Source organism: Nematolebias whitei, chromosome 21, assembly GCF_014905685.2.
Source record: "Nematolebias whitei isolate Nwh7 chromosome 21, NemWhi1, whole genome shotgun sequence".
Taxonomy (NCBI): domain Eukaryota; kingdom Metazoa; phylum Chordata; class Actinopteri; order Cyprinodontiformes; family Rivulidae; genus Nematolebias; species Nematolebias whitei.
The window spans coordinates 19,143,333-19,166,934 of NC_056518.1; the positions used below are offsets into that span (position 1 = coordinate 19,143,333).

Below are 23,602 nucleotides of genomic sequence, written 5' to 3' on the forward strand. Positions count from 1 at the left end.
CACGCATAGAGGCTATTTTATATTCCAGTAAATTTGGGAGTAGAGGGAGGTCTAGACCAGCTGAGATCTCTTCATTGTCCAAACAGGAAGACTTCTCTAAGTCCAAGGGGAGTACCACCCCAGTGTCTGTAGCAGAAACATCACCTGCTGAAAAGAAACTGGATACTGGAGCAGATGAAGATGATGAATATACTGGCATAGACTGTTCTCAGCCTGTTCCCTCAGTCATCTCTGGGGACCTAAATTTGGAGGCTTCGAGCAATAGTGATGTAATTTCTCCATCACAGCCAAAACAAATCAAAGAGAAGCATGAAGAAGGCGCTGAGGAAAGGTCTGAGGAACCTCACTCCATCCAGATCTCCTCTTCTGTTTCTTCCAGCCCCAAAATTCCCAAGGTCTCAAGTCAGTCAGCATCTAATCCAAAGCAACAAGCTACTGGTTTAAAGCTTTCCGGATCTGGGATATCCACATCTCTGTCAGCTGGATGTGAAGGATCCCCTAAAAACAGCCAAACATGTATTAGCTCTGCTGCAAAGCACACGGCAAGTCCAAAGATGCCAGAAATGAGTTCAGCACCACCAGCTTCTTCTGCTCCTACCTCCACGGCTTCCTCCAACACATCCCCATCTAAGGGTGCACAGCTTTCTTCACCGCCTTCCTTCCAGATGCCCGCTCTCTTTAGTGGTTTGCGGGTAATGAAAAAGGGAGCAGTGGAGGAAAGCAGAGAGATCAAGCAGAGGGAGAAGGATGCTGACCTGGCGTTGCTTAACCTCAAGAGGACCGTCAACAAAGCCAAGCTTTTTCCTGAGCAGAAGACAACCCCTCCAGTCAGAAAACCATCTGAGCTCAAATCTAGCCCTTCAGTGGGACAGCTCAACCAACGGCTCAGCCTAGGCAACCATGATGATGCCAAAAAGTCAAGTGATGAACAGGAAGGTGACATTGCACATGGCCAAAAAGAGTCTGAGAATGGAGGCGAGATTTCAGAGAAAAAACGATCATTATCGGAAACATCCACACCGGAGAAAAAGACAACTACAGACATGGCTTATGAAACCTTCAAGACCATTTTTGGTCCTAAGACCATCAAAAAAGAGAAGACGGAGGAAGTGGACCTGGAGGCAGTGAAAAGAAAATTCAAAAGTGAGAAGGAAAGTCTGAGGTTGATTTTTGAGAGAACCTCCAAATCGCCTAACAAAGACCTCACCAATTCTACAGACCCTGTTGTATGTAGTCACACCATAGTTCTTGGAGACTGTATATAGTTCTGGTGCCTTGAATTGAACTGTGTGACATCATCAGTATTTGTTAATGTGTTTTCTCTCTATAGACAGAGATATCCCCTGCAGATAGTGAGGACCGGACTCCCGGGCGTCTGCAAGCTGTGTGGCCCCCACCCAAATCTAAGGATGAAGAGGAGAAGGTGGGGCTCAAGTACACCGAGGCAGGTAAGGAATTTAAGCTCGTAAGTTTTAACACTGTTGTATTGTCTTTGTTCGCATTCAAGACTGGAAGTACCAACAAGAGGATCGTGCCTGTTAAGCTTTCATGGACACACCTCACACAGACTGGCTTTGCGGATTGCAGCTACAATTAAATCATTTGAGGGAGTGTCACGCTCGGGTTTTTGTAACGAGTTCAGAATTGACATCAGCACTCTGAATTAAAAGTAGAGCCACTGTTATGTAATCTCCAATCAATCATTTTTCAAATCTGCGGGGCGAATCGTACACATCTAGCTTAGATTTACCAGGAGTCTGTGCCTTGTTGGTGACATTTGTGTTGCTGCTGCTTCATGGTGCAACAACGTGTGGGTGTTGGTGAAATAAAAGTATCTGTTTCTTTAGGCTGACTTGTACTCTGTTGGTGTAATGACACAAATGGGTTAAAAACACACTGGATAGAGTCATTTACAAAGTAAAGAGCTTTGCTTTCAGGCTCTATGTGGTGCACAAACAGCAATGACACAACAGTTGTTTATCGTACCTTGTGGTGCAGATTAATCTGCAGAATAGATTAGGATAAGCTAATGTGCATTAGTCCAGTTATCTGCTCCAGGTCTGGCTTTGCTCTTGTCAAATAAAATGAAACTGAGAAGAACAGAGTCCATGCTGTGTACCTTAGCAGGTAAAAATAAAAAAAAATTCCACGTTCATCGTGTATTCATTCCTATATCATTCGCTTTTAATTGTGCATTACTGTGCAGTTTAATCTATGAGCAGTTTATTAACTGAATACTAATCTCTACTCACCATCTGAAACAGCTATACTTTAGATTTGTGCATCAATTAAAAAACAGGATCACATGAAGTAGATTAGGTTATGTGTTAGTGGGAATTCTGAATAATACAAAACACCAATTGTAAAGGAAAACCAAATCTGAGAGTTGGAGATCTAGAAAAACCAGATTCATGTTTTGTACTGCAACAGTTTCCCTTCGGGATGATAAAGTATATTTTATCTTATCTTACCTTGTCAGCATGCTGCAGCCTCTTAGACCAACAAACAAACGCATTAAAAAAAATCTACTTTCTCAAATTTGAAGCACTTGTGCAAAAAAATATATATTTTTTTTAAGTAACAGATGAAAATATATTTGCAACAAGTGTTTCCAAAGCCATGAAGGGACAGACACAAAATATAACATCAAGCCACAACAAACTTTAGTTAAAAAATAATAATTTCATAAATGTATATTTGTTGCAACATTTTATTATTAAGTGTTAACTTTGGTTTTGAGAAGATAAACATGAAGAAATGCCCTTCTAAACATGGTATTAAATGTTAGTTTTTAATATTTTTTCTATTTTATAGGTACTTTATACACTGGTACAGTCAGAATTTATTAGTTGAATAGGTTTCCAAATGTTTGAACATCATTGTTGATGTTTACTTCACTTTAATTGCACCAAGAGATTAGGAGTTTTGAGTTTTAACTTTTCAAACTGCTCTATTTGGCTGGCGTTGTAATTTGAAACTGGTTGAGTGAGTTGTACGTCCCTTGCTAGTGAAAGCGACCCACCCTTCTGTAGTATTTTATCTGATTGGAGGTTTCTTGTCAAGCAAAGAATCTCAATATTTATTCAAGAACAACTCAAATTAACGCAACAAAGACTTCTTATCTTTCTGTAATAAACAAAAAGGACAAACTGCAATTAGCTGTAATAATTGAACCAAATGCACACTGCACTGACTTGTCATTGCTTGTGCCATGATAAATTGTTTTATTCGTTTATTTATTTATTTTTTTATTTTTTTATTAATATTGTTGTTCTGGTTGATTTCAGAGCACCAGGCTGCCATTTTACAGCTCAAAAGAGAGCACAAGGAAGATCTGGAGAAGATGCATGTAAGTTGAACATAATGTTATTTCCTCCAGTTATTTAACAGTCAACAATGGTGTACCACAAGGCTCAGTCTTGGGAACCATCCTCTTTACAATCTACATAGGTAATGTCCCTGATGCATCCTTACATTTCTATGCTGATGACACAGTTGTTTATTGTTGAGCTAAATCAGTTGCTAAGGCTTTCCAGCTTTTTCAGTCAGCTTTCTACATCATCCAGTCTGTTTTGTTCCATCTCAAACTTGTCCTAAACACCGACAAAACCAAAGGGATGCTTTTTCAAACAGGAAGTTGGTCCCAGCAGTTCTTCCTCTGATTTCATCTTCAAATGGTGTCCCTATTGAGTTTGTCGATTCCTACAAATATTTGGGTATCTTGTTCGTCTCGCATCTCTCTTTTAAGTATCGCGTAGAAAACCTAGTAAGCAAACTGAAAGTTAAATTTGTTTCAGAAATAGATCCTGTCTAACTCTTAATGTTAGGAAACACCTTGTAACTGTGACTTTCCTTCCCTCCTTCGACTATGGTGACATTATTTACATGAACGCTCCTACAAGCACCCTGCAGATGTTGCATGCTGTCTAGTCAAGTCAAGTCAAGTCATATTTATTTATAGAGCACAATTTAAAACAGATAGACTGTTATCAAAGTGCTTAACTTTCTATCATGGTGCACTAAGATTCATAACTGGCTGTAATTATCGTACCCATCACTGCAGCATGTATTCACTGGTTAAGTGGTCATCATTAACTTCATGCCGACTCTCATTGGTACATTTTCATCTATAAATCACTTCTCAGTCTACTGCCTTCATACTTTGTACATCTCCTACATGTCACTGTGTGAGTGCAGCTACAGCGTGCGCTCTCAGGACATTATTACCTGCAGTGTCCCCTCAGTGAGGACTGAACTTGGCAAAAGGGACTTCTACTCCACACCTGTTTTCTGGAATATCTTTCAAAAAGATCTGAAGCTCTCATCCTTGACCTCTCTAAGTGGCTTTAAACATCTGTTAAGTTCCTGGCAAAAACCAATGCAGACATGTTCCTGTTTTTAGTTTTCTACATCGCCTTATAATCTAGCTATTTTTGTTTCCTTTTGGTTGCCATTTTTTAATACTTGTTTTTTAAAAAAAATAAAATGTACACATCTTTTATGATTGTCTATTGTTGTCGTTGTTGTCCACTGTTGTCATCACTCTGTTAAAATTCAAGTCTCTCTTGTAAATGAGTCTCCGAGGCTCAATGGGATTAACCTGTCTAAATAAAGGTTGAATGAATGAAAACAAGTTGACGTGCTGCAGACTTTCTGCAGGCTTGGAATCAAAACGCCTCCTATGCCAGAGATCTCTCCATCAATGAAATTAATACAAATGACAATTTAAAAAAGGAGGTTCGTTTGTGGCAGATTGAGACAAAACTAAACATTTTTACTGAATGTAGCAACGAAGCATCTGATAGACGTGGCCACAAGATGGCACCAAGTCAGCATGGAATCATCTGGGAAGAAGTTCCCTTCCCTGTGCTGAACCTTTGTGGATGCTGCTGTTGTTCTTTTAATAAACACAATTCAATAATAGTAATATTAATTATAATACAGACACTAAAACATCTGAAGGATTATTTTCTTTCACAACTGAAGCTTTTGTTTAAACTTCAAAATGTATATCATTATGTCCAAGTAAAAACATACACAGATTTTCTAATGAACATTTCTTGTCTCGAGAACTTTATCACGAAATACACAAGAATGAGGTTCTGCCATGTTTCTTAATTTGTACCGCTGATAAATTGCTTCACGGGCCACTGCCTCCGTGAAGCTGACCTGGAAACTGGTTTCTCAGCCCGTCTGCTGGCCTGCCTTTGATTTAATGTCAACACTTTAAAGGGTTTGTGCTTTCTCTGAGGAACACGTCCCAGCCAGAGTCGGCCCATAACAAATGGTGGGAACGTGCCTAATTCTTATTCTAAACTGGCTGGATTTAATGAGGAACATGTGGAGAATTTGTTGCAAAACAAGTTTTCTTGTTTCAGTCGATACAGTGTTTTAGCTGAAATACTTTTTATTGGTGGAAACGTGAAAACTTCATTGTAAGACTGACATCTTTAGTTTAAGAAGCTATTCAAAAATGGTGAATCTCGTTTAAGCCTTTTAAGAACAATTATAATTTGGATTCAGTCCAAGTAAAGCACCTGATTGGCAGATGCGGCTCTAACTGTTTTCCATCTGCTGTTCTGCTCCCAACAGTCGGACTTACAGCTGAAAATGTTCGAGGTGCGAGGGGAGCACGCCGTCACCGTGTCACAGTTGGAGGGGGTCATTGCTGAGCTGCGAAGGAACAAGTCGCGCAGCGCGGCTCAGGACTGCACTCTGGTCTGCGATGTGGCCGTGTCCACTGCGGATGACGTTACCCTGAAGACGTGGCGCACCGTGGGGATCCAGACCGACAGGGAGACGTTTATTAAGAGCCCAGAGGGGGGTGGAGCGGCCCTCGCTCAAAGCCCCAACCAGAACCTGCCTAAAAAACTCAACTTGGACTCTATTGAGCAGAATTTTAAATCGGAGACAGGCCTGGGCCCTTCTGGAATACCACCACCCCCTCCTCCTCCTCCTCCTCCTCCTCCACCTCCAGGCCTTACAGGCATACCTGTGCCACCCCCTCCTCCCCCTTTGCCAGGCCACACTGGTGCGCCACCACCACCTCCTCCTCCTCCTCCTCTGCCAGGAGGTGGCCCACCACCCCCACCACCTCCACCCCCTCCTCCTGGCCTACCTGGAGGCGGTCCACCTCCACCTCCCCCTCCTCCAGGCTGTGGCCCCCCGCCTCCACCACCTATGGGCGGGTTTGGCCTGAAAGTGGAAAATGCCCCAAGGAAACCTGTGGTGGAGCCCGCGTGTCCCATGAAGCCTCTGTACTGGAACAGGATACAGATACAGGACAACAGGTATGTTCAGATCCCATTTCCAAACATTTCACCGAGTGTCACACGGGTTTTTAGGGGTTTGTAGGAGAGACCATATCTCTCCGGGTTAACCTTCTGTCAAATTCAGAATTGAATTCAAAATCTTACTTCTAACCTACAAAGCCCTCAACAACCTAGCTCCATTTTATATTACAGGTCTTATTGTCCCATATTTTCCCAACAGAGCACTTTACTCTCAGACTTTAGGTTTACTTGTGGTTCCTAGAGTTTCCAAGAGAAAAATGGGATGAAGACCTTTCAGTTATCAGGCTCCTCTCTTGTGGAACAAACGTCCAGTTTCTGTCCGTGAGGCTGACACGTTGTCCGGTTTTAAGACTGGACTTAAGACTTTCCTTTTTGATAAATCCTATAGTTAGGATTAGTAGTATAGTTAGTATAGTTAGCAGCTTGTTATGCTGCCATAGGCTTAGACTACTAGAGGACAAATTGACCTAATTTCCTTAAATGAATTGTTAAAATTGAATAGTTTGTTTGATACTATTTCTATCTTAACATGTGATTCTCAACCTGCCATTGTGTATCTGTTCCTTCTTCCTGTTCCTCTCAAACCCAGCCGGTCGAAGAAGATGGCCGCTTGTCCTGAGCCCTGTTCTGCTAAAGGTTTCTTCGTCATGAGGGAGTTTTCTCTTTCCACTGTCGCCTTCGTGCTTGCTCAAGATGAGAGTTCTGTGATAAAGTTGAACTCAAAGCAGTCTGCTCCTCAGATAAATAATGTTATTACCTTACTTTTAAATGTAGGAACGTTTCTGTTCTGTGCCCTGAGGTGGCTTCTGTTGTGACTTGGCGCTATATAAATAAACAGAATTGAATTTAATTGAATTTTTAACAAAGCTCAGGTCAGAAAACCGAATTTCTCTGCTCATGTTTGAGCGTTGACGTCATTATTCTAATGGTTCTGATATTCTGCCCTAATCCCTGGTCGCTCTCATCAATCACGTGCCTGATGTTCTTGTCTTGTCAGACTTTTCCAATGCTGATATTTTGGTTGAGGCAATCTGTAACAGTAAGTAGATTATCCAGACCATTTACAGAGGCTGTGGTCGTCGCCTCCAAATGCTATCCTTCAAGATTTACGACCTTGTATTTCCGTGGTTAGATTAGTAGAGTAAGTCCTATCCAGGACCGGTCTGACTGCTCAACAGCAGCTTCATGTCAGCTATAAATTAGCTGTAAAGATCCAAGTTAAGGGGCGTTAAATGGGTCAGATGTTTGACTGTAGCAGTAGTGATCTCTGGTGAATGTGTGATGAAGGGGAGCAGTGTGAGGTTTGACTGTATGGTGAACCAAAGTACAGCTGTTTAAACGATCTCTGGAAGCTACGTTTGTTGGATTTGATTTTATTAGTGTGAATGTTTTTGAAGCATTTCCACTATTGTGATCCATTTTTCTTCCATTCATTTTTCAGCATCTTTCTCATTCCGTAATTTTTGTGGTATTTTAACAAATCGTATAGCAAAACATTCATCTCTTTCAGGACAATCTTGCTATGACTTTTGGTATTGGTGCAACTTTAGCTTTTTGTAACATTTTACCCTTTTCTGCCACTTTTTGCCCTGTAGAAAATGAACTGAGCTCATTTTATATCCTTCAAATCTTTAGATCTGTTTACAACCTTTCATGCTCCTTTCATGTTTTGTTCTGGTTCAGCTTCTTTCAGCTTCCTTGTGCAAATTGAAACTTTTTTCAGCTAATTTCATCTGTTTTTTTTGTGTGTTTTTTCCAGCTATTTTGTGCTCCTTTTAGGTTCTTTCTGTTAACTATAACATTTTTGTGCTTTTTCTAACTTATTTCTGCTAATTTCAACTTGTTATGCTCCTTTCAGCTTATTTCTGCTAGTTTCAGCTTTTTCTGCTATTTTAGCTACTATTTAGCTGTTTTATACTAATTTAGCTTTTTTGGCCTATTCCAAATTTTCTTGCACTAATTTCAACCTTTTTCAGCCTAATTCGGCAAAAATGTGCTCTCTACTTCCTTCTGGTAATTTAAGCTTCTTTCTGCTTATTTTTTAGCTAAATTTCGGCTGCTTTTTGCTAATTTCAGCTTTTTTCAGATAATGTCCACTTCTTTCAGCTTTTTTTCTCACAGTTTTGGCTACTATTTAGCTCTTTTGATGCTAGTTTTAGGTTTTCAGCTTATTCAACATATTTTGAGCTCATTTCAGTTCTTTCCGCTTCCTTCTGGTATAGTTTAAACTTCTTTCTGCCTTTTCAGCTACTTTTTAGTTTGTTTGTTTTTTTTTGTTAATTTCCTAATTTTTGTGCTCATTTCTGCTTCTTATTTAAATCTAATTCAGAAAATTTGATTGTTCTTCTATTTCAGCTACATCTCAAAATGTTTTTTTTAGTTAATTTCAGCTGTTTTTCAGCAAGTTCTTCTGCAATAAGCATTCACACTGCATTTTTGCAGGAAATGCAATTTCTCTAGTTACCAGTAGGCTTAATTTGTCACTTGGAACGGTGTCCTGCATGTAAATCTTGTGGGAGAGTCAGATGCAGTTTTCTTTTCCAGAATAGTTCCCTGCTCTATATTTTGGGCGTTTACACGAACAAAATCAAAACAAGGTTTTGTCAAAACGATGAGATTATCATGATTATCTCAAGGGAAAACCTCTTGGCTGCCTAGTCTTTCTGTCCTGGTTGATGGTCCTCAAAAAATGAGCTGTAATGATCTGCAGTGTGTTAAAAACGGTAATGACGGTGTCATCATTCCAAAGTCTTTGTTTTGAATAGATTCATTTGATTCCAAACGCTCTTGATTAGACTCTTAATGTCCATTTGATGAACAGATTTTGGAAGCGAAAGCACAGCTGGACGTGTGGAAGAAGACGTGTTTGTACCATCAAAGCGCCGAACATCCTCCTGACTTCATCCACGTTTTTTTTTTCCAAACTCTGTTTGTTTTATTTCCACGTTACTCAGCAACTTCTGCAGCGCAGCATCTCCCTCCCTCTCTTTTTGTCCTGACGAGAAATGATCCCATCACACAGACACAAAAAGGTTGTCTGAAACTTTTGTTATTTTTATCACCTAGCTCGTAAACATGGCTTTTATTTTCCCCGAAAGTCGAGATTGAGGGGGGGGAAATCCAGCCAAGTTTTTGTCCGGACTGCGAAATGGAAAATGGAAAACAGGTTGAATAAACATCAAATAAACTTCCACAACGCTGGATTTATGACGCCCTTGCTGCATGCCTGCTGTCTGAGCAAGTGTGATGTCATGTTTTGCACCATGTATCTGGAGTTTTGATGCATCTGTTTGTTTGTTCTTCTAGCAACAACACACTGTGGGGTTCTCTGAAGGAGCCTGATATCGTCAGTGCTAACGAGTTCGAGGATCTCTTTTCGAAGGCCGCTCTGCAGCAGAAGAAGAAGCCCCTGTCAGACACGTATGAAAAGAAAGCCAAAACTAAGAAGGTACTGGGCCAACCGAGTTCACTTCTTTGTGTGTGTGTTTTCTCTTCCTTTGCTATGCAGTACTGTTATAGAGACGTGTGCAAAACTTGCCTTGTAAAAGTCAAGAAAAAAATAGCGTAGCTAGATAAATTTCTGCCGGATTGATCTACCTGCTCACTTGCTGGTGCCCCGTCCAATGATGCAACTCTGCACTACTCCTGCAGCCAGCTCTGTCAGGTCCTCTGTGTGGCGTCCGAGCAGTTAAAAAGCAGCCACTGCCCCAGTCTCGGCCTGTTAAATCCATACACATCCCCTGTTCTGATCAATTTGTAAAGGCTCCACTCTGCTCCAGAGGGCCATTCTGTGTGGGTGTGTGTGTGTGTCCTTGGTCTCCATCCCTACATCTCTCCAAGCAGTCTGGTCACTCAAACTGTCCAACATTTGATCCAGCTCAGACAACTGTCTCCTGTCTTGGCTTACATCAGCTTGTTGGGGGAGACTTGACCACTTACATGGAAACTCTGTTGAAATCAGTTCATATCAAATAAAAGTAAACCAAGTGTCCAGTTTAGTATTTGTTGTATGGCACCCTGAAGAAATTTGTTATCTTTGTTTAAATATTTTGTTCCCCGAACCTGCTGTGCAGTATTTGAACTTCAGTGTCCGCGTTTGGAGTCCAAGTCTGCGATTAGGGAAGAAAAGAGGCTCACGTTCATGGAAAGAAGCAGAAACTTGTTTACTTGTTTTATTTTTTACTCCCTGATAGTTTATGTTCTGGGAAAAAGAGTGAGAAATGATTTGAGAGAGAAATCATCTGAATCACACGCTGAGGATAACTTCCAAGAAGTTCAGCTCAGGACAGGAAGAGTCGTGATGACGGATGAGACTGAAAGGATGCTGTTAGAGTTGGAGATGACTCACTTTTAAAGGCAAGCTTTTCAAGGAAGAGAGCATAAATGGAGGACTATCTATCAGCAACTACACTGTGGAATAAAATGTTTGACTTTACCGGAGGTTTAACGTGGAATAAACTACATTTTGGTCGTGCTGCTACAGCTAGCATCATTATCACAAACGTTCTTTCAAAAAATAGCTGGGATATTTTGTAAAATGTAAACAATAATGTAAAAGTAGAAACAAAAATAGATAAAATGGCAGTTTTTGAATCAGTGTCTTTAAAAAGGTAAGATACGAAGAAACTACCGGTAGTAAAATGAGCATTTCCTGCAAAAATGCAGTGTGAATGTTTACTGCTGAATGATTTTGCCGACAGATGCTGGAGAAGCTGAGCCGTCACTACTTGTTTAATATGAACAGATGAAAATGTGACAAAAACATAGTTCAATGAATTGCGCTAACATAGCAAGAAAAGGCTAGCTTAGAGTGGTTCTGAAAAATATACACTCGAACAGGATTTTATTATTGTGCATGCTTAATAATCATTCACAACAATCCTCACATGACTAAACACTGATCTTGCAGTTTATTCTTACTCACATTTTGCAAAGCTTCACATTTATTTAAATTATCACCATTAAATTAATAAATAATCATGCATAATTTATATTCACAAGCATCACTTGTATAGTAAATTGCTTTGAGAGGCCTAATTATGAGTATTTAAAGTTATTCAGTCCCTAACAATCTTAAATAAAATCCACATTTATATTATGATATGGTATTTTTCTACTTTTTTTCCCCTTAAATTCAATTCAACCTTTATGTATACAGGTTAGTCTCATTGAGCCTCGAGGACTCATTTACAAGAGACCTGTAAAAAAATTAGTATTATGATTAAAAGAAGTAGTTGTTGAATGAATGTCAATTTGATTGGTTAATAGTTTAAGCTCTGGTCTCCACGTTTTAGTCTGGAAATAATAAAAGATTTCTAATTTTGCTTCGTGTGAAAAGTTTGTTACAGAGTATACCGAGGCACCATTTTTTGTTTACTATCCTTTCTTGTTTTAGAGCATTTCTTTTCTCTGCAAGCTGCTTTAAATTTCTTATTTTCCAGTTCTAACTACTTTCTGTTTTCTTTGTTGTGCTTTTCGACCTGCGCTCTTTGTTTCTTTAAATTTTATGCTGCAGAGTCCGATCCGACTGTGATCTGCGCCCCCTCTGTGTAATTCCCAACACCAGTCCTGGATTTTTATTTGTATCTGCATGACGAGCTTCAGAACCCCCTTGCACCCCCTCTAGTCTGTTTTTTGTTTGCACTTTCACCAGCACGTGTATGTTTCAGTGCACGCCTTCCATGCGTGTGTGTGTGTGTGTGTGATGACAAACCATTATGCATTTGATCAGAAAGTGTTGCCAGATCATGCTAACGCCACCGCCTGGGGCTCCGAACGGCGAGGGGAGATGAGTGTGTGGGATTGGAATGTGTGTGTGCATTATGCATATGAGCCACTTTCCTGATTCCCACCAAGTGCACGTGCCAAAAGATTTCTAACGGATGCCTACGTGCGAGAGTTAATCTTTATCATGTGTGCCATAAAAAGTAAAAAAAAATAAAAATCAAAGCTTTTGTTTTTCTGTAGCTCTTTGCTCTCTGCTGATTAGCATATCAAAGCTAAGGAGATGACATAGAGGAGAGTTCTCCCACCAGAGCAGGCCGCACCGAACTGGACTGGACTGGTCTGGACCTATGGTATAATTGCCTGCATGTGGCTTCACCGGTGTAAGAAACCAAAAATGGAGCATCTATAGAAGAGCGAGGGTGCGGGAATTGGCCTGTACAGTAGGTGCATTCTTGAGGGATGAGGATGGAAAAGAGATAAGAACGAAGAAATTCTTTTAGCCAAACATGCTGTTGAGTTTGTCTGGGTGCAGATACATGCGTCAGCAATCGTAGTTTCCTGCACAGCTGGTGCTGAGCTCTTTAAACAAACTGTTTCCTTAGCCAGATTTTAATTTATTAGCAATCATTGCGCGTTTATTAAAGACATATTTGAACTCCGGGGTCTGACGTAGGTGCGTGAAAGTATCGGCGCCAGGTGAAAGTGCAGGATTGATGAGAAGTCTCGATCTTGTATTATTGTTACTTATGCCTGGGTGATTCTAGACAAACAGAAAGAGTGTAAACTATCTGCATCCCCTGATATCAGCCACCTGCTTCAGCTCAAAACCCCAACACTCCCCGTCTTCTTCAATCGTTTATTTTCTTAGCTCGCTCATTTTTTTCATGCTTTATCGAGACAAAGGCAGAGCGATCATGCATTTGCCCGTGACTGTGTGTGCATGTGTTCGTCTGTCCTGCTAGCAATATGCCATGCATCACTGCAGAAAGTAATCTTTATGTTGATACGTTCAACTGATTTACATTTGGAGTCAGCTTCATATGTCCCCCTCAGCTGATTGGCATTAAATAACACAACAATGGTCATAACTCAGCCAACTGAACAGATATTAAGCTATAATCTACAGCAGCAATAGCCGAGTGCATAATGTCGATTTGAAGGTTTGACTAAAACAGATAGAACTCCATCAATTGTCAAAATGAGATGATCTTTGTCTAAAACTCTGGCATGAAAGGTGGTGGACGATATCCTTCAAAGCCATCCCTTTTATTTATGTATTTATCTATTTAACTCCCAGGTTCCATCCTTCATGCCTTTCTGTCCACAGGAGGGCGCCCTTAGCTCTTAGTGTCTGCAGGTGTCAGCATCAGCATCGCCCCAGCTGCTTGCATGTCAGAAAGCAAGCATCCAGCATCACTTGTCCTTTCTCATTAGCCTAACTGGTTTGGCTAATTGGCAAGTGATGTTGCCTGAGTGAGTGGGAGCAAGTTCAAGGCTGATATTTCTCTTTTTTAGGGGGGAGTGTGTGGCCCGCCCAAAGGTAGTAATTAGAGGTGTTGGGAAAGCCTGGTACTCAGGCATTTCTCAGGTCCCGAGTGTGGGAGATCTCTAGTGATCCAGGTAATAGAGCTGGAAGCAGCATGGCACCCACTAACGCCCTGTAATGCAATACCTACTTCTAAGGCTTCTGCTCTCTGGCTCCAACTGGACAGCCCCAGTAGCCAACAACGCCATAATACCTAATGAAGAAGCCTGACACATTAACTTTTAGAGCAGGGCTTTACCTTGCCAAAACTTTCTCTGGCTTTACAGCTAATTCACTCATAAGTAATTGTGACCATGTGTAAGCACAAATAAAAATCCTGTGAATTTATAGTTTGTTATAAAAGCTTTGCTTCTCTTTGCCTTTCTCTTCCACACTGTCCTTTTATGGTGCCACTTTGCTCTTTGTACTTTCACTGCGACTCGATATTTGTGGGACAATCCAGACGTATGTTGCTTGGGAAAGCTGAGGGGTCAACGTGTTCCTTTTTTTTTTTTTTTGGGGGTGGGGGGGGGGGGGGGGGGTACAAAGTTGCTCCATCTTTTCCAGATATTTGCATTATTTTAATGGGTTATTGGTGAATTTAACCACTGGAGGAAATCCAGAGGATGTGAGTCTCAGACTATCTGGGATTACAGGCATCAGCTTCGTCATTTATCCTTGGTTCTTGGTTTCATTTCCTCTTCATCACAAGTTACGCTGCTGTCCCCACTTTTAACTTTTTTTAAAAAATTTTAGCTTTTACCCTGAATCACTGCAACATGAATTATGTCCTCCTTTTATTTTTCAGATTATAAAGCTGCTGGACGGGAAGCGTTCACAGGCAGTCGGCATCCTCATATCCAGCCTGCACCTGGAAATGAAGGACATTCAGCAAGGTAAATATCCTCTCAGTAGCTCCAACATCTCTAGAAGTTGGTGAAATCGTTGCATTCATGTCATTCACTAGAGAAGTTCTGGGATTTAGACTCCGCAGCAACAACCTAAATTTACTTTCCCATTAAACAGTAAACTGAGGTTGACTCCTGATGAAATGCAGATGGAGTTATTTTTAGAGATGAGATAGTGAACCCTGCAGCGGAGGATAAATTCCTGCTTCTTGACAGCAGCTAATTTGTAACTTAAGACACTTCTTTTGGATTAATTTGTGACTTAAGTGGAACTGGGATGAGTTTTCCAGTTACCACAGTGGGAAAGAAAAAAGTCTCTATTTGTCAAAATTAGAAATAGCCGGAGCGAGACGAAAGCAGAACTTTTTTTTTTTTTGGTCTGTCAGGGCTTCTGCACTGCTTAAAATCAAATTGCCATCTCGTTCATTTAAATAGCTACACAAATTGATTGCATGCTAGGTAGTTATGTGGAAAATGCAATATCTTTGTGTGTATGTGCGTGTGTAAACACAAAGTATGTGTGTTGGGGACATCGTAGATGGGCCAGGAATTAGTCCTGTCCTGGGACTGTGGCGGAGAAAGCCTGCCGCCTGCTAGTCTGAGCATGCGGCCAGCAGATCTGTTTATTGTAGCCAGTGACGGTTTCCACAAGCCTAATGGGACTGACACCCCACTAATGATCTAAGCATGAACAAAACCACCTTCTACAGTTAGCAGACACTGGGCTACCACATAAAACTGCCTCAAACACAAAGCAAACAGTACTGTGACCATCTTGTTTAGATTTTTTTATTTTTCCTTTGCCCTCGATGCCTTTAGCTCTGCTCCAGTGTCATTTTGTAGAAAGGGCTCATTCCCACCCAGCATGAGGCTGTTTCCTCATGCCTTAATGGGAGGTGAATGTGAAATGGACAATTTAAATTTGACAATTGAGGCACCTTTAAAAAAGCATTTCTAAAGTCCGGTCTCGCCTGCTTGGCCTCCCCTTTGTTGCCAAATTAAAAGGACATGGCACATGTAATGCAATTACAACTACAAGGGAGGGAGGAACAGAGACGGAGGGGAGCATTCTGGTTAAGAGAGAGAGAGAAAGAGGGGGTCAAAGGCACCGGTCAAAATGACTGGGGGACCTCAAGGGCCACCATGATTCAAGGGCAACGAGACGCACACACCACCTCACACACAACATACACGCACAGGAGTGAAAAGTGGAAGGAGAGGGTGTGAGGCCGTTGGCAGGCCGGCTTTGATCTGTCGGTGTGGAGAGATATCCGGCTCCCCTCGGATCAGAGCGCTCCTGTGCACACTGGAGCAGGCCCCCCTTTGGTGTGTGATTGACGGCTGCATGGCTGAGGGACTGAATAATCCACTCTAATAAGATGTAGGAAATGGACCTCCAGCGTTTTCTCTGATCCAGACTCTGAGAGCACATTGACAGCTCCTCTGCTACAGAGCAGCTGCGAGCCAGAGTGCAACGAGTTGGCTTGTTAGTGTTTAAAGACACAAGGCAGTGGGGCTAACGTGTTGAACTAATTTGGGCCATTTTGTTGATACCAAGAAGGTTTTCATGGAGGTTATGTTCTCTTTGCTTGAAAAAAGATAAATCAATAGCATATTTAAATAAATAAGATTATTAATTATTATAAAAGATTAATTATCTTCTAGTTTAAGTTTATGGGAGAGTGGTGGTGCAGAGGTTAGAGGAGGTGGGCCTGTGATTGGAAGGTCGTCGGGTCAACTCCCCGAACCGACAAAGGTGGGAAAGTTGAAGCACCCACATCTGCCTCCACCCTCGCTCCACTCTGGGCCCTTGAGCAAGGCCCTTAACCCCCCCCCCCCCCCCCCCATCTGCTCCCCGGGTGTCCTAGAAAGCAGCTCTCTGCTCCACACAAAGGGCTGTGGTTGCATCAGGAAGGGCATCCAGCATTAAAAACAATCGCCAAGTCTTTGTGCGAGTTTGTTCGCGACCCCTGAGGAAGGGGGCAGCCGAAAGAAGGGAAAAAAAAAAGTTTAAGTTTAGAACTCAGGTTTATTTCTTGGTGGGTTTGATTTTATTGCCAAACAACAGTGATAAGTCAAATGGCCTTTACAAAGCTCATAATTTTTTTCCTCATTGTTTGTTTCCCTGTAGTTCTTTAACCAAAAAAGTCCATGCTCAATAATCCAGGTATATAATCCAACAGTTTTCTGACTGAAAATTGTTGGATTGTATACCTGGATTATTGCGCATGGACTTTTTTGGTTTTGAAACAGTTTGACATGACTGTCGACGAGGAAGAGGGCTGGCAACAGAGGAGGGGGCGTGCCAAAGACACCATCTTAGCACCAACATAACTGGTTTGTTCCACTTTGGAGTAAGCTGTTTGAGGGAAGGATCAGTTCTGTGTTGTGTGTTTCCTTGACTGATGAAGCCTTCCGGATGGAAGGTGAAACGTTTCAGCAAAAAAAGAAACTGTCCAGATGACCTGACTGAAAATTGTTGTAGTTCTTTAGGGTTTTGTTTTGTAATATGCTAATTATTGTCCATAGATCATAACTCTCAATTTTTTTTAATTCTATTAAATAATTATAACTTTAGTTTTAAACAACATGAGAAATTTGAGTTTAACATAAATGAATAAAATGGAAATGCACCAAAAAAAGTATGTTATATATGTTTTACTTTTACGTAAGTGCAGCTACGTTATGGAGCAGTTGATGCAACAGTTAAATAATTGTATTCGTCCTTTCAGTTGAATTAAGATGAGATCACACGACTTAATACAGCGTGTTTTCTGTGAGACATAAACTCAGGTTATGGACATTTTGGTGCTATTTGCATCCTACTATGCTAACTAGCCACACTGCCTGCAAGTATTCTGCTGCGTCTCAGCCTTTCAGCTGGATCTGATTAAAACGAGTTGCCATCCCATGACTTTTCTGAACTGGACCATAACTGATCTCTCTACCAGATTATTTATATGCATCCATCCATTATCTTCTGCTTGTTCTGAAGTTGGGTCGCGGGGGCAGCAGCTTGAGCAGGGAGGCTCAGACATTTTGGTCACTACCAAGAGTTTGTGGCCATTGATGAGGGTAGAAACATAGACCGATCGGTAAACAGAGAGCTTTGCCTTATAGCTCAGCTCCCTCTTCACCACAACGGACCAGCACATAGTCCGCAATACAGCAGACGCTGCACCAGTCTGTCTGTCAATCCCACACTCCATTCTTCCCTCACTCGTCAACAAAACCCCGAGATACTTGAAGTATCAAGTGTCTCGGATTATGTATAATTAATTAATAATTTAACACATTGCAGGCCAGAAGCTCTTGGACAAGTTATGGCCCAGGGGCCACAAGTTGACAAAACACTGGCCATTTTATCGTGGCTTTTATCCCCTCTCAGTTTAGAGTTTAGATTGCTATGTGACTTCTCGGAGTGATGAAGCCATTTGGATGGAGGGTGAAACGTCCTTCAACTAAAAAAAGGAACTGTCCAGATGACCTGACTGAACGCTGTTGGATTTCTTTACCTGGATTATTGAGCATGAACTTTGATGTCTTGAACCATTTTGGCTGTGGTTGCCTGAGAGGAGTCAACAGGACAGGACAGCCCCCAGAAACCATCTTATCACCAGCAAACTGGTTGGTCCACTATAGGAGTGTACTGCTTGGTGGTGAAAACAGTTTGTATGTGACTTCTTAGATTGATGAAGCCCTTCGGATGGAGGGTGAAACGTCCCTCAACAAAAAAAAGGAACTGTCCAGATGACCTGACTGAGCATTGTTGGATTTATTTACCTGGATTATTGAGCATGAACTTCTATGTTACCAGCTAATGCATCTACAATTGTCTTTTTGCTTCATTTTCCCCATGTTTCATTAAATCCCTTCTGTTTGATATATCTTAAAGTTGTTGTTTTTTTGTCGCACTAAGTGACTAACAGAAAAGCAGATTGTGTTGCAAAGCCCTTCTTGGCAGAGTCCAGCCAAACAATTGTTAGCTGATCTGGAGACAGTGGAGTCATTCCTTCAAAATTGTCCTGCATCACAAGCCACAAACCAAGGACACGTCTGAGACACTGAATGGAAATTACTTTCTCTTTATTTTTTACTTTGTGTGAATACATGCAGCCTTTTGGCTAAGCCTACATTCTGCACCATCTATTTGTTTTTCATTTGATCTTCTTCATCAATATAAAATGATTAGTTGGGCGTTACAGCTGTGGTGGTTCTGCCTGTCCGTTCAGAGGTCAAGCTGTTTTTAAGCTTTCCTCTTTGACAAAGGGCACCACCTCCCTGATTTGATTGATTTGCTTGTCCTGGTCAAGAGATGAGGAAATGTCTGTTAGAGTTGGTTTTACTACCTGAAATATCTGCATCCCTTAAAGGTACAACTTCCCCACATAGCTTTAAGATTCTTTACATTTAGGAGTAGATGTGTTGTAGCATACAAGTAGCACTCTGGTTTCAGTCAAATCTACTTTTTTTTCATGGTTATGTCACGTTTTCTAGTTTTTTTCCTGACACACGGGACATCTTGCAAACTGTTTACATCAAATATAATGATGTTTTATCTAACTTTTAACGATATTGCAGAGCTATCATCAGTTTATTTCTCTAGTGGAGCTTGTTCTTCACTGTCGGTACTTGAAAGGCAGCGTGTTTGGGCCAAGACTTCTCCCATTTATAAGAGTGACAGCTTACAATGAATGTCTTCACTGTTATCTTTACCAGCTGTTCTGAATGTGGACAACTCTGTGGTGGATCTGGAGACTATTGAAGCTTTGTACGAAAATGTAAGTGCCTGTATGTTTCGTGTAATAAAGCAGTGAGAAATAACTTTATTGTTGTTGTTGTATTAACAGGATTTTATAGTTGTGTTGATGTAGATCTCAGTTATGGACAGTAAGTTGTGCATCCTCACAGAGGGCCACCAGTGATGAAATGGAGAAGATAACGAAACATTACGAGACTTCCAAAGAAGATGAAGTGAAACTGTTGGACAAACCTGAACAGTAAGATTGTCTTTATAATTATTCCAACATTTTCCCAACATGCAAAGGGTATTTTACCTTAATTAAATCTTGTTTGCATGGGTGACATCATCACAAGTTAAAAGAAGTATGATTGTAGGTTAACTCTTATTATATTGGGAAAAAAAATCCTATTTTTATGAGGACAAAAAAAAGGGATTTGTTAATAGATGGTGCTCCAGTAGTTCCAGTCGGGGTTAGTTAATCCAGGCCAGTTAATGAAGCTTGGATCCAGTGGTGCCTCTCAGCCTAGCCTTTCTATTTCCATGTTTGACCAGAGCTGTCACTATAGCTGCCTGAGTCATCCTTACTCAGTGTCCACCTCCATCAGCAGGCCCTAATCACACAGGATGTAACCGCTCCGCTCCCCTCCGACACGGCACTGTTTACATAAGTCGTCCCGCATCAGGCCAGAGCTACCTTTGATCAGTCTCTGTGCACCGCTCGCTGCTTTCCCTCCACCCGACCCCTTGGACCTTTCAAACCCGACCGAACAGCACCACTCATGACTATCAGCTGCCCGCCTGCCTGCGAACAGCAACATTGACTCAGCCGGCCTGTGTGGGGAAGCTTGGCCTGCCAAGGCCCCAGAATAGTCCTTCCTGTTAGACGTTTTGTTTAATTCTGTCATAACACATCACACCCCATTCCTCCTCCTCCACACACCCTCCCCACCCCTTGCTTCTCACCTCCTTCCCCCGATTTTTGCCTTCCAGGTTTCTCTACGAGCTCTCCCAGATTCCTGACTTTGCAGGCCGAGCCCACTGCATCATTTTCCAGTCAGTGTTCCTCGACACTATCTCCTCCATACATCGCAAGGTGGTGCTCATCTCCGGTGTCTGCAAAGTAAGAACAACAAACGCTGGCGTAAATGTATTGTCAAGCCATCCGAAGGGTTACTAACCTGAACATTTGTGTGTTTATCAGGAACTGCTTGACTGTAATAGCATGCAGGATGTAATGGGTCTTGTTCTGGCCTTTGGAAACTATATGAATGGAGGGAACCGGACAAGAGGTCAGGCTGATGGTTTTGGGTTGGAGATCCTCCCTAAACTTAAAGATGTCAAAAGCAAGGTATCTACCGCCTTAAAGCTTCTAGTGTTGCCTTGATATTCTAATGATTGTTAGTGCAATACCTCTTTTTTATTCAATTTTGTATCAGGACAATCGCATCAATCTAGTGGATTATGTTGTTTTATACTACCTGCGCAACTTTGACAAAGTAAGTTAAATTGTACACTTTACATCAAGGTATCAAGGTTTCCCCTCTATTTAAACAGCTCTTTCAAACTTGTGTACTCCTGTGTTCTGTGTTTATAGCATGCCGGCACAGAAAAGAGCGTGTTCCCTTTGCCTGAGCCTCAAGACTTCTTTCAGGCTTCACAGGTCAGGTTCGATGACCTAGCCAAAGACATCAGAAAACTAAAGAAAGATCTAACTGGTAAGATTTGTCTAAACCTTTATTTTCACTGCAACTATAATCCTTAGGTCTGGTACATGAGTGCACAAAGAGATCCATCTACATTGATCTCACCTTCCACAAAGTGAGACACTGAAGATGTCCAACCAGTGCAGATAGACTACCATCCAGTCCTACACCTACCATATTTAACAGCAGGTTTTTGTCCAAACATGATTTTTCCAATGCATATTAGAACTACTTGACCAAGAACACATAACCCTTTAAATTTTCCTGAGACTGTCCCCAAGTGGTATCAACAGGCTGCAAAATGTAGGCGTGTGATTCGAGAGCATCACTGGATGCAGCAGCATGTTCATGTCCATCCTTGTGACAGCGTCAAATTTAGAAGTTTAGGTCATTTTTGTGTCATTGGTGATCAGTCTGTGTAATTGTGAACATTACCATCTTTCGTCAAAGCAGTTTAAATATAAAAGTATTTCGTATGGACTTTTCCATCTCCTGCTCAGAGAGTGTTGTGTGTATATTCAGGACCTCATAAAACGCCTGTGGCAACTTCTCAGTTTCCGGACACTGTATCTGACTATGTCTTCATAACACCACAGCTTCTTCTGTTTGGACACAGATGGAGGTACATCTCCAATTATCCTTGTGTCCAGAGCATTTTTAAAGTAGGAGTAAGCTCCAAAAACACAGCTACATTCCTCTTCGGTGAGGCAATATCACAGCAACAATTGGCGAATAAATAAACACACTTTTGATGTTTTTATGTTTGCTGTGTCCTTGCTGCCGAGGCGCTGCAGCCAGGCAGCCAGTTAGTCTTGACCATGCTGAGGTTAAAGGCGATGGTGCCCCCGGTGTCTGTGGTTATTTAAATCAAGCATTAATACAGCATATGAAAGCAATTAGATATGCTCCACATTGCTGTTAAAGCCCTCTCCTCTCTGACCTGAGGGAAAAGCACAAAGAGTCTGTTAAAGTACCCAGACCCACCTCAAGCTGTCACTCATTTATTAGGAAAAATGGAAGACCTGAAGACAATAAATGCAGGATAAGGGTGCTGGTATTTGATCCCTGCTGAAACACAGTCTGGCACAGTAGTCCTCAGGCGTATTAGCATCGCAGGGCGGGTGAGCGCTGAATTCTGGAAGTTTGGTGAGCTCCACCTATGACTTCCACCATTTTTTTCCTCTCCAGCCAACAGGGATAAATATTTATGCGTGGCTATTATAAACCAGCCTGAAGAACACAACTGGTCCTAATTATAACACTAACACAAATCTCTTTTATCCACAAAGTGAACATTCTCTGATACTGAGAAGGTAACACTGAATCACCATTTGGTTTACATCCACTGTGTGACTTGGAGTAAAGCAGCCTGGCCCTCACCTGATACTAAGGTGGTGAATGCAGTGATTGGTAGTGTCTTGCTCTCAAGAGTTGGGTCAAAGGTCAGGAGGCTTAGTACTAATGATGAGAAATTCACCTCGCTTTGGCTAATCTCCTTCAAGGTTTCCATATCTGCATCAAAACAAGTGTCATACATGCACCAGCAGGAGTTGTGACTGTCTTTTGCTTCACCAGCCATCAGTGACGATCAGAGACAGGTCGCCATCCTCTTGGCTGCTCTCTTCTTCACTGGCTTGTGCAGAAACATGATCCACTTTTGATGGGGCTTCCTGTTTGAAGAGAGGGTGATGACCTCTCTCTTGGCTCCACTCAGGGGAGAAGGATGAGTGAGAGGCTGTGAGGACCTACTGTAGGACTTAAATGTAGTCTGTCCCACTATTGATGTGTGAACATTTGCACTGTTTTCCTGTTTTTGGAGGGTTTTTTGTACATTTTCTGCAATCTAGCTACTTAGGGTGCATTCACACTAGCCCTGTTTAGTCCGCTTTAATCGAACTCTAGCTCGTTTTCCTAGAAATTCCGGTTCATTTAGGGAGGTGTGAACGCACCATCGAACTCTGTCACGGAACAAAAAGGCGAACTCTGGCCCGGGCTAAAACCTAGGTCTCGGTCTGGTAGAAACAAACTCCAGCGCGGTTCAAGTACAGTGTGAATGTAAACAGACCCGACCCTGCTCCGCAGGGTAAACAAACATGCATTGCTCTGACCTTATATGGAGCCGTCAGCTGCCTTGTGTGGAAAAACAATATTCTCCATGGTCTTCTGTCTCATCTTCTGTTCATGCTAAGTCCATTTTTGAAAAATGACAAAATATAACTCCTAAAACTGTTAAAACTTGATGCCACTTCGTTTTTGTTTTTATTTACAAAAGAAGAAGAAGACGTGTCTTCAGAGGTTTTTGTCGTTTCTTTCAGTAGTTCTTGGTGCAGCGCCCCCACAGGCGAGCGGGGGAACAGCTTGGTTCAACAGGTTGGCTCGACTGCACAGTGCAGTGTGAATGCAAACTCACCAGCTCAAATGTAACAAAATGTCATGAATATTGGTCCCGAACCGAACCGAGTCTACCGGACTATCTAGTGTGAAAACGACCTTAGTCACTCATATATCGAAATATTTAGTTCATTTAGGGGATGGATGCTATGTCATTTTGTTTTTGTAACTTTTATATTTTTCGAAATATTTAATTTTATTTACAAATATTTTCTTAATCGAAATACAGTGTAGTCCCTCATTTATTGAGGAGGATATGTACCTTGAAGACCCGCGATAAATGAAAAACCGCGAAGTAGGAATAATATTAC

General features: G+C 41.6%; 1 protein-coding gene across 1 annotated transcript in view; it reads left to right on the forward strand.

Annotated features, from left to right (window-relative positions):
• LOC119427735 (formin) overlaps positions 1 to 23,602 on the forward strand; it is a 60,107-nt gene that overhangs the window by 15,056 nt on the left and 21,449 nt on the right. The window contains exons 4-14 of the mRNA XM_037695374.1: positions 1,331 to 1,448; positions 3,288 to 3,349; positions 5,593 to 6,290; positions 9,600 to 9,741; positions 14,354 to 14,441; positions 19,173 to 19,234; positions 19,365 to 19,453; positions 20,188 to 20,317; positions 20,399 to 20,545; positions 20,634 to 20,693; positions 20,792 to 20,912. Of these exons, the coding sequence (XP_037551302.1) occupies positions 1,331 to 1,448; positions 3,288 to 3,349; positions 5,593 to 6,290; positions 9,600 to 9,741; positions 14,354 to 14,441; positions 19,173 to 19,234; positions 19,365 to 19,453; positions 20,188 to 20,317; positions 20,399 to 20,545; positions 20,634 to 20,693; positions 20,792 to 20,912 (1,717 nt within the window). The remainder of the gene's footprint in view (positions 1 to 1,330; positions 1,449 to 3,287; positions 3,350 to 5,592; positions 6,291 to 9,599; positions 9,742 to 14,353; positions 14,442 to 19,172; positions 19,235 to 19,364; positions 19,454 to 20,187; positions 20,318 to 20,398; positions 20,546 to 20,633; positions 20,694 to 20,791; positions 20,913 to 23,602) is intronic.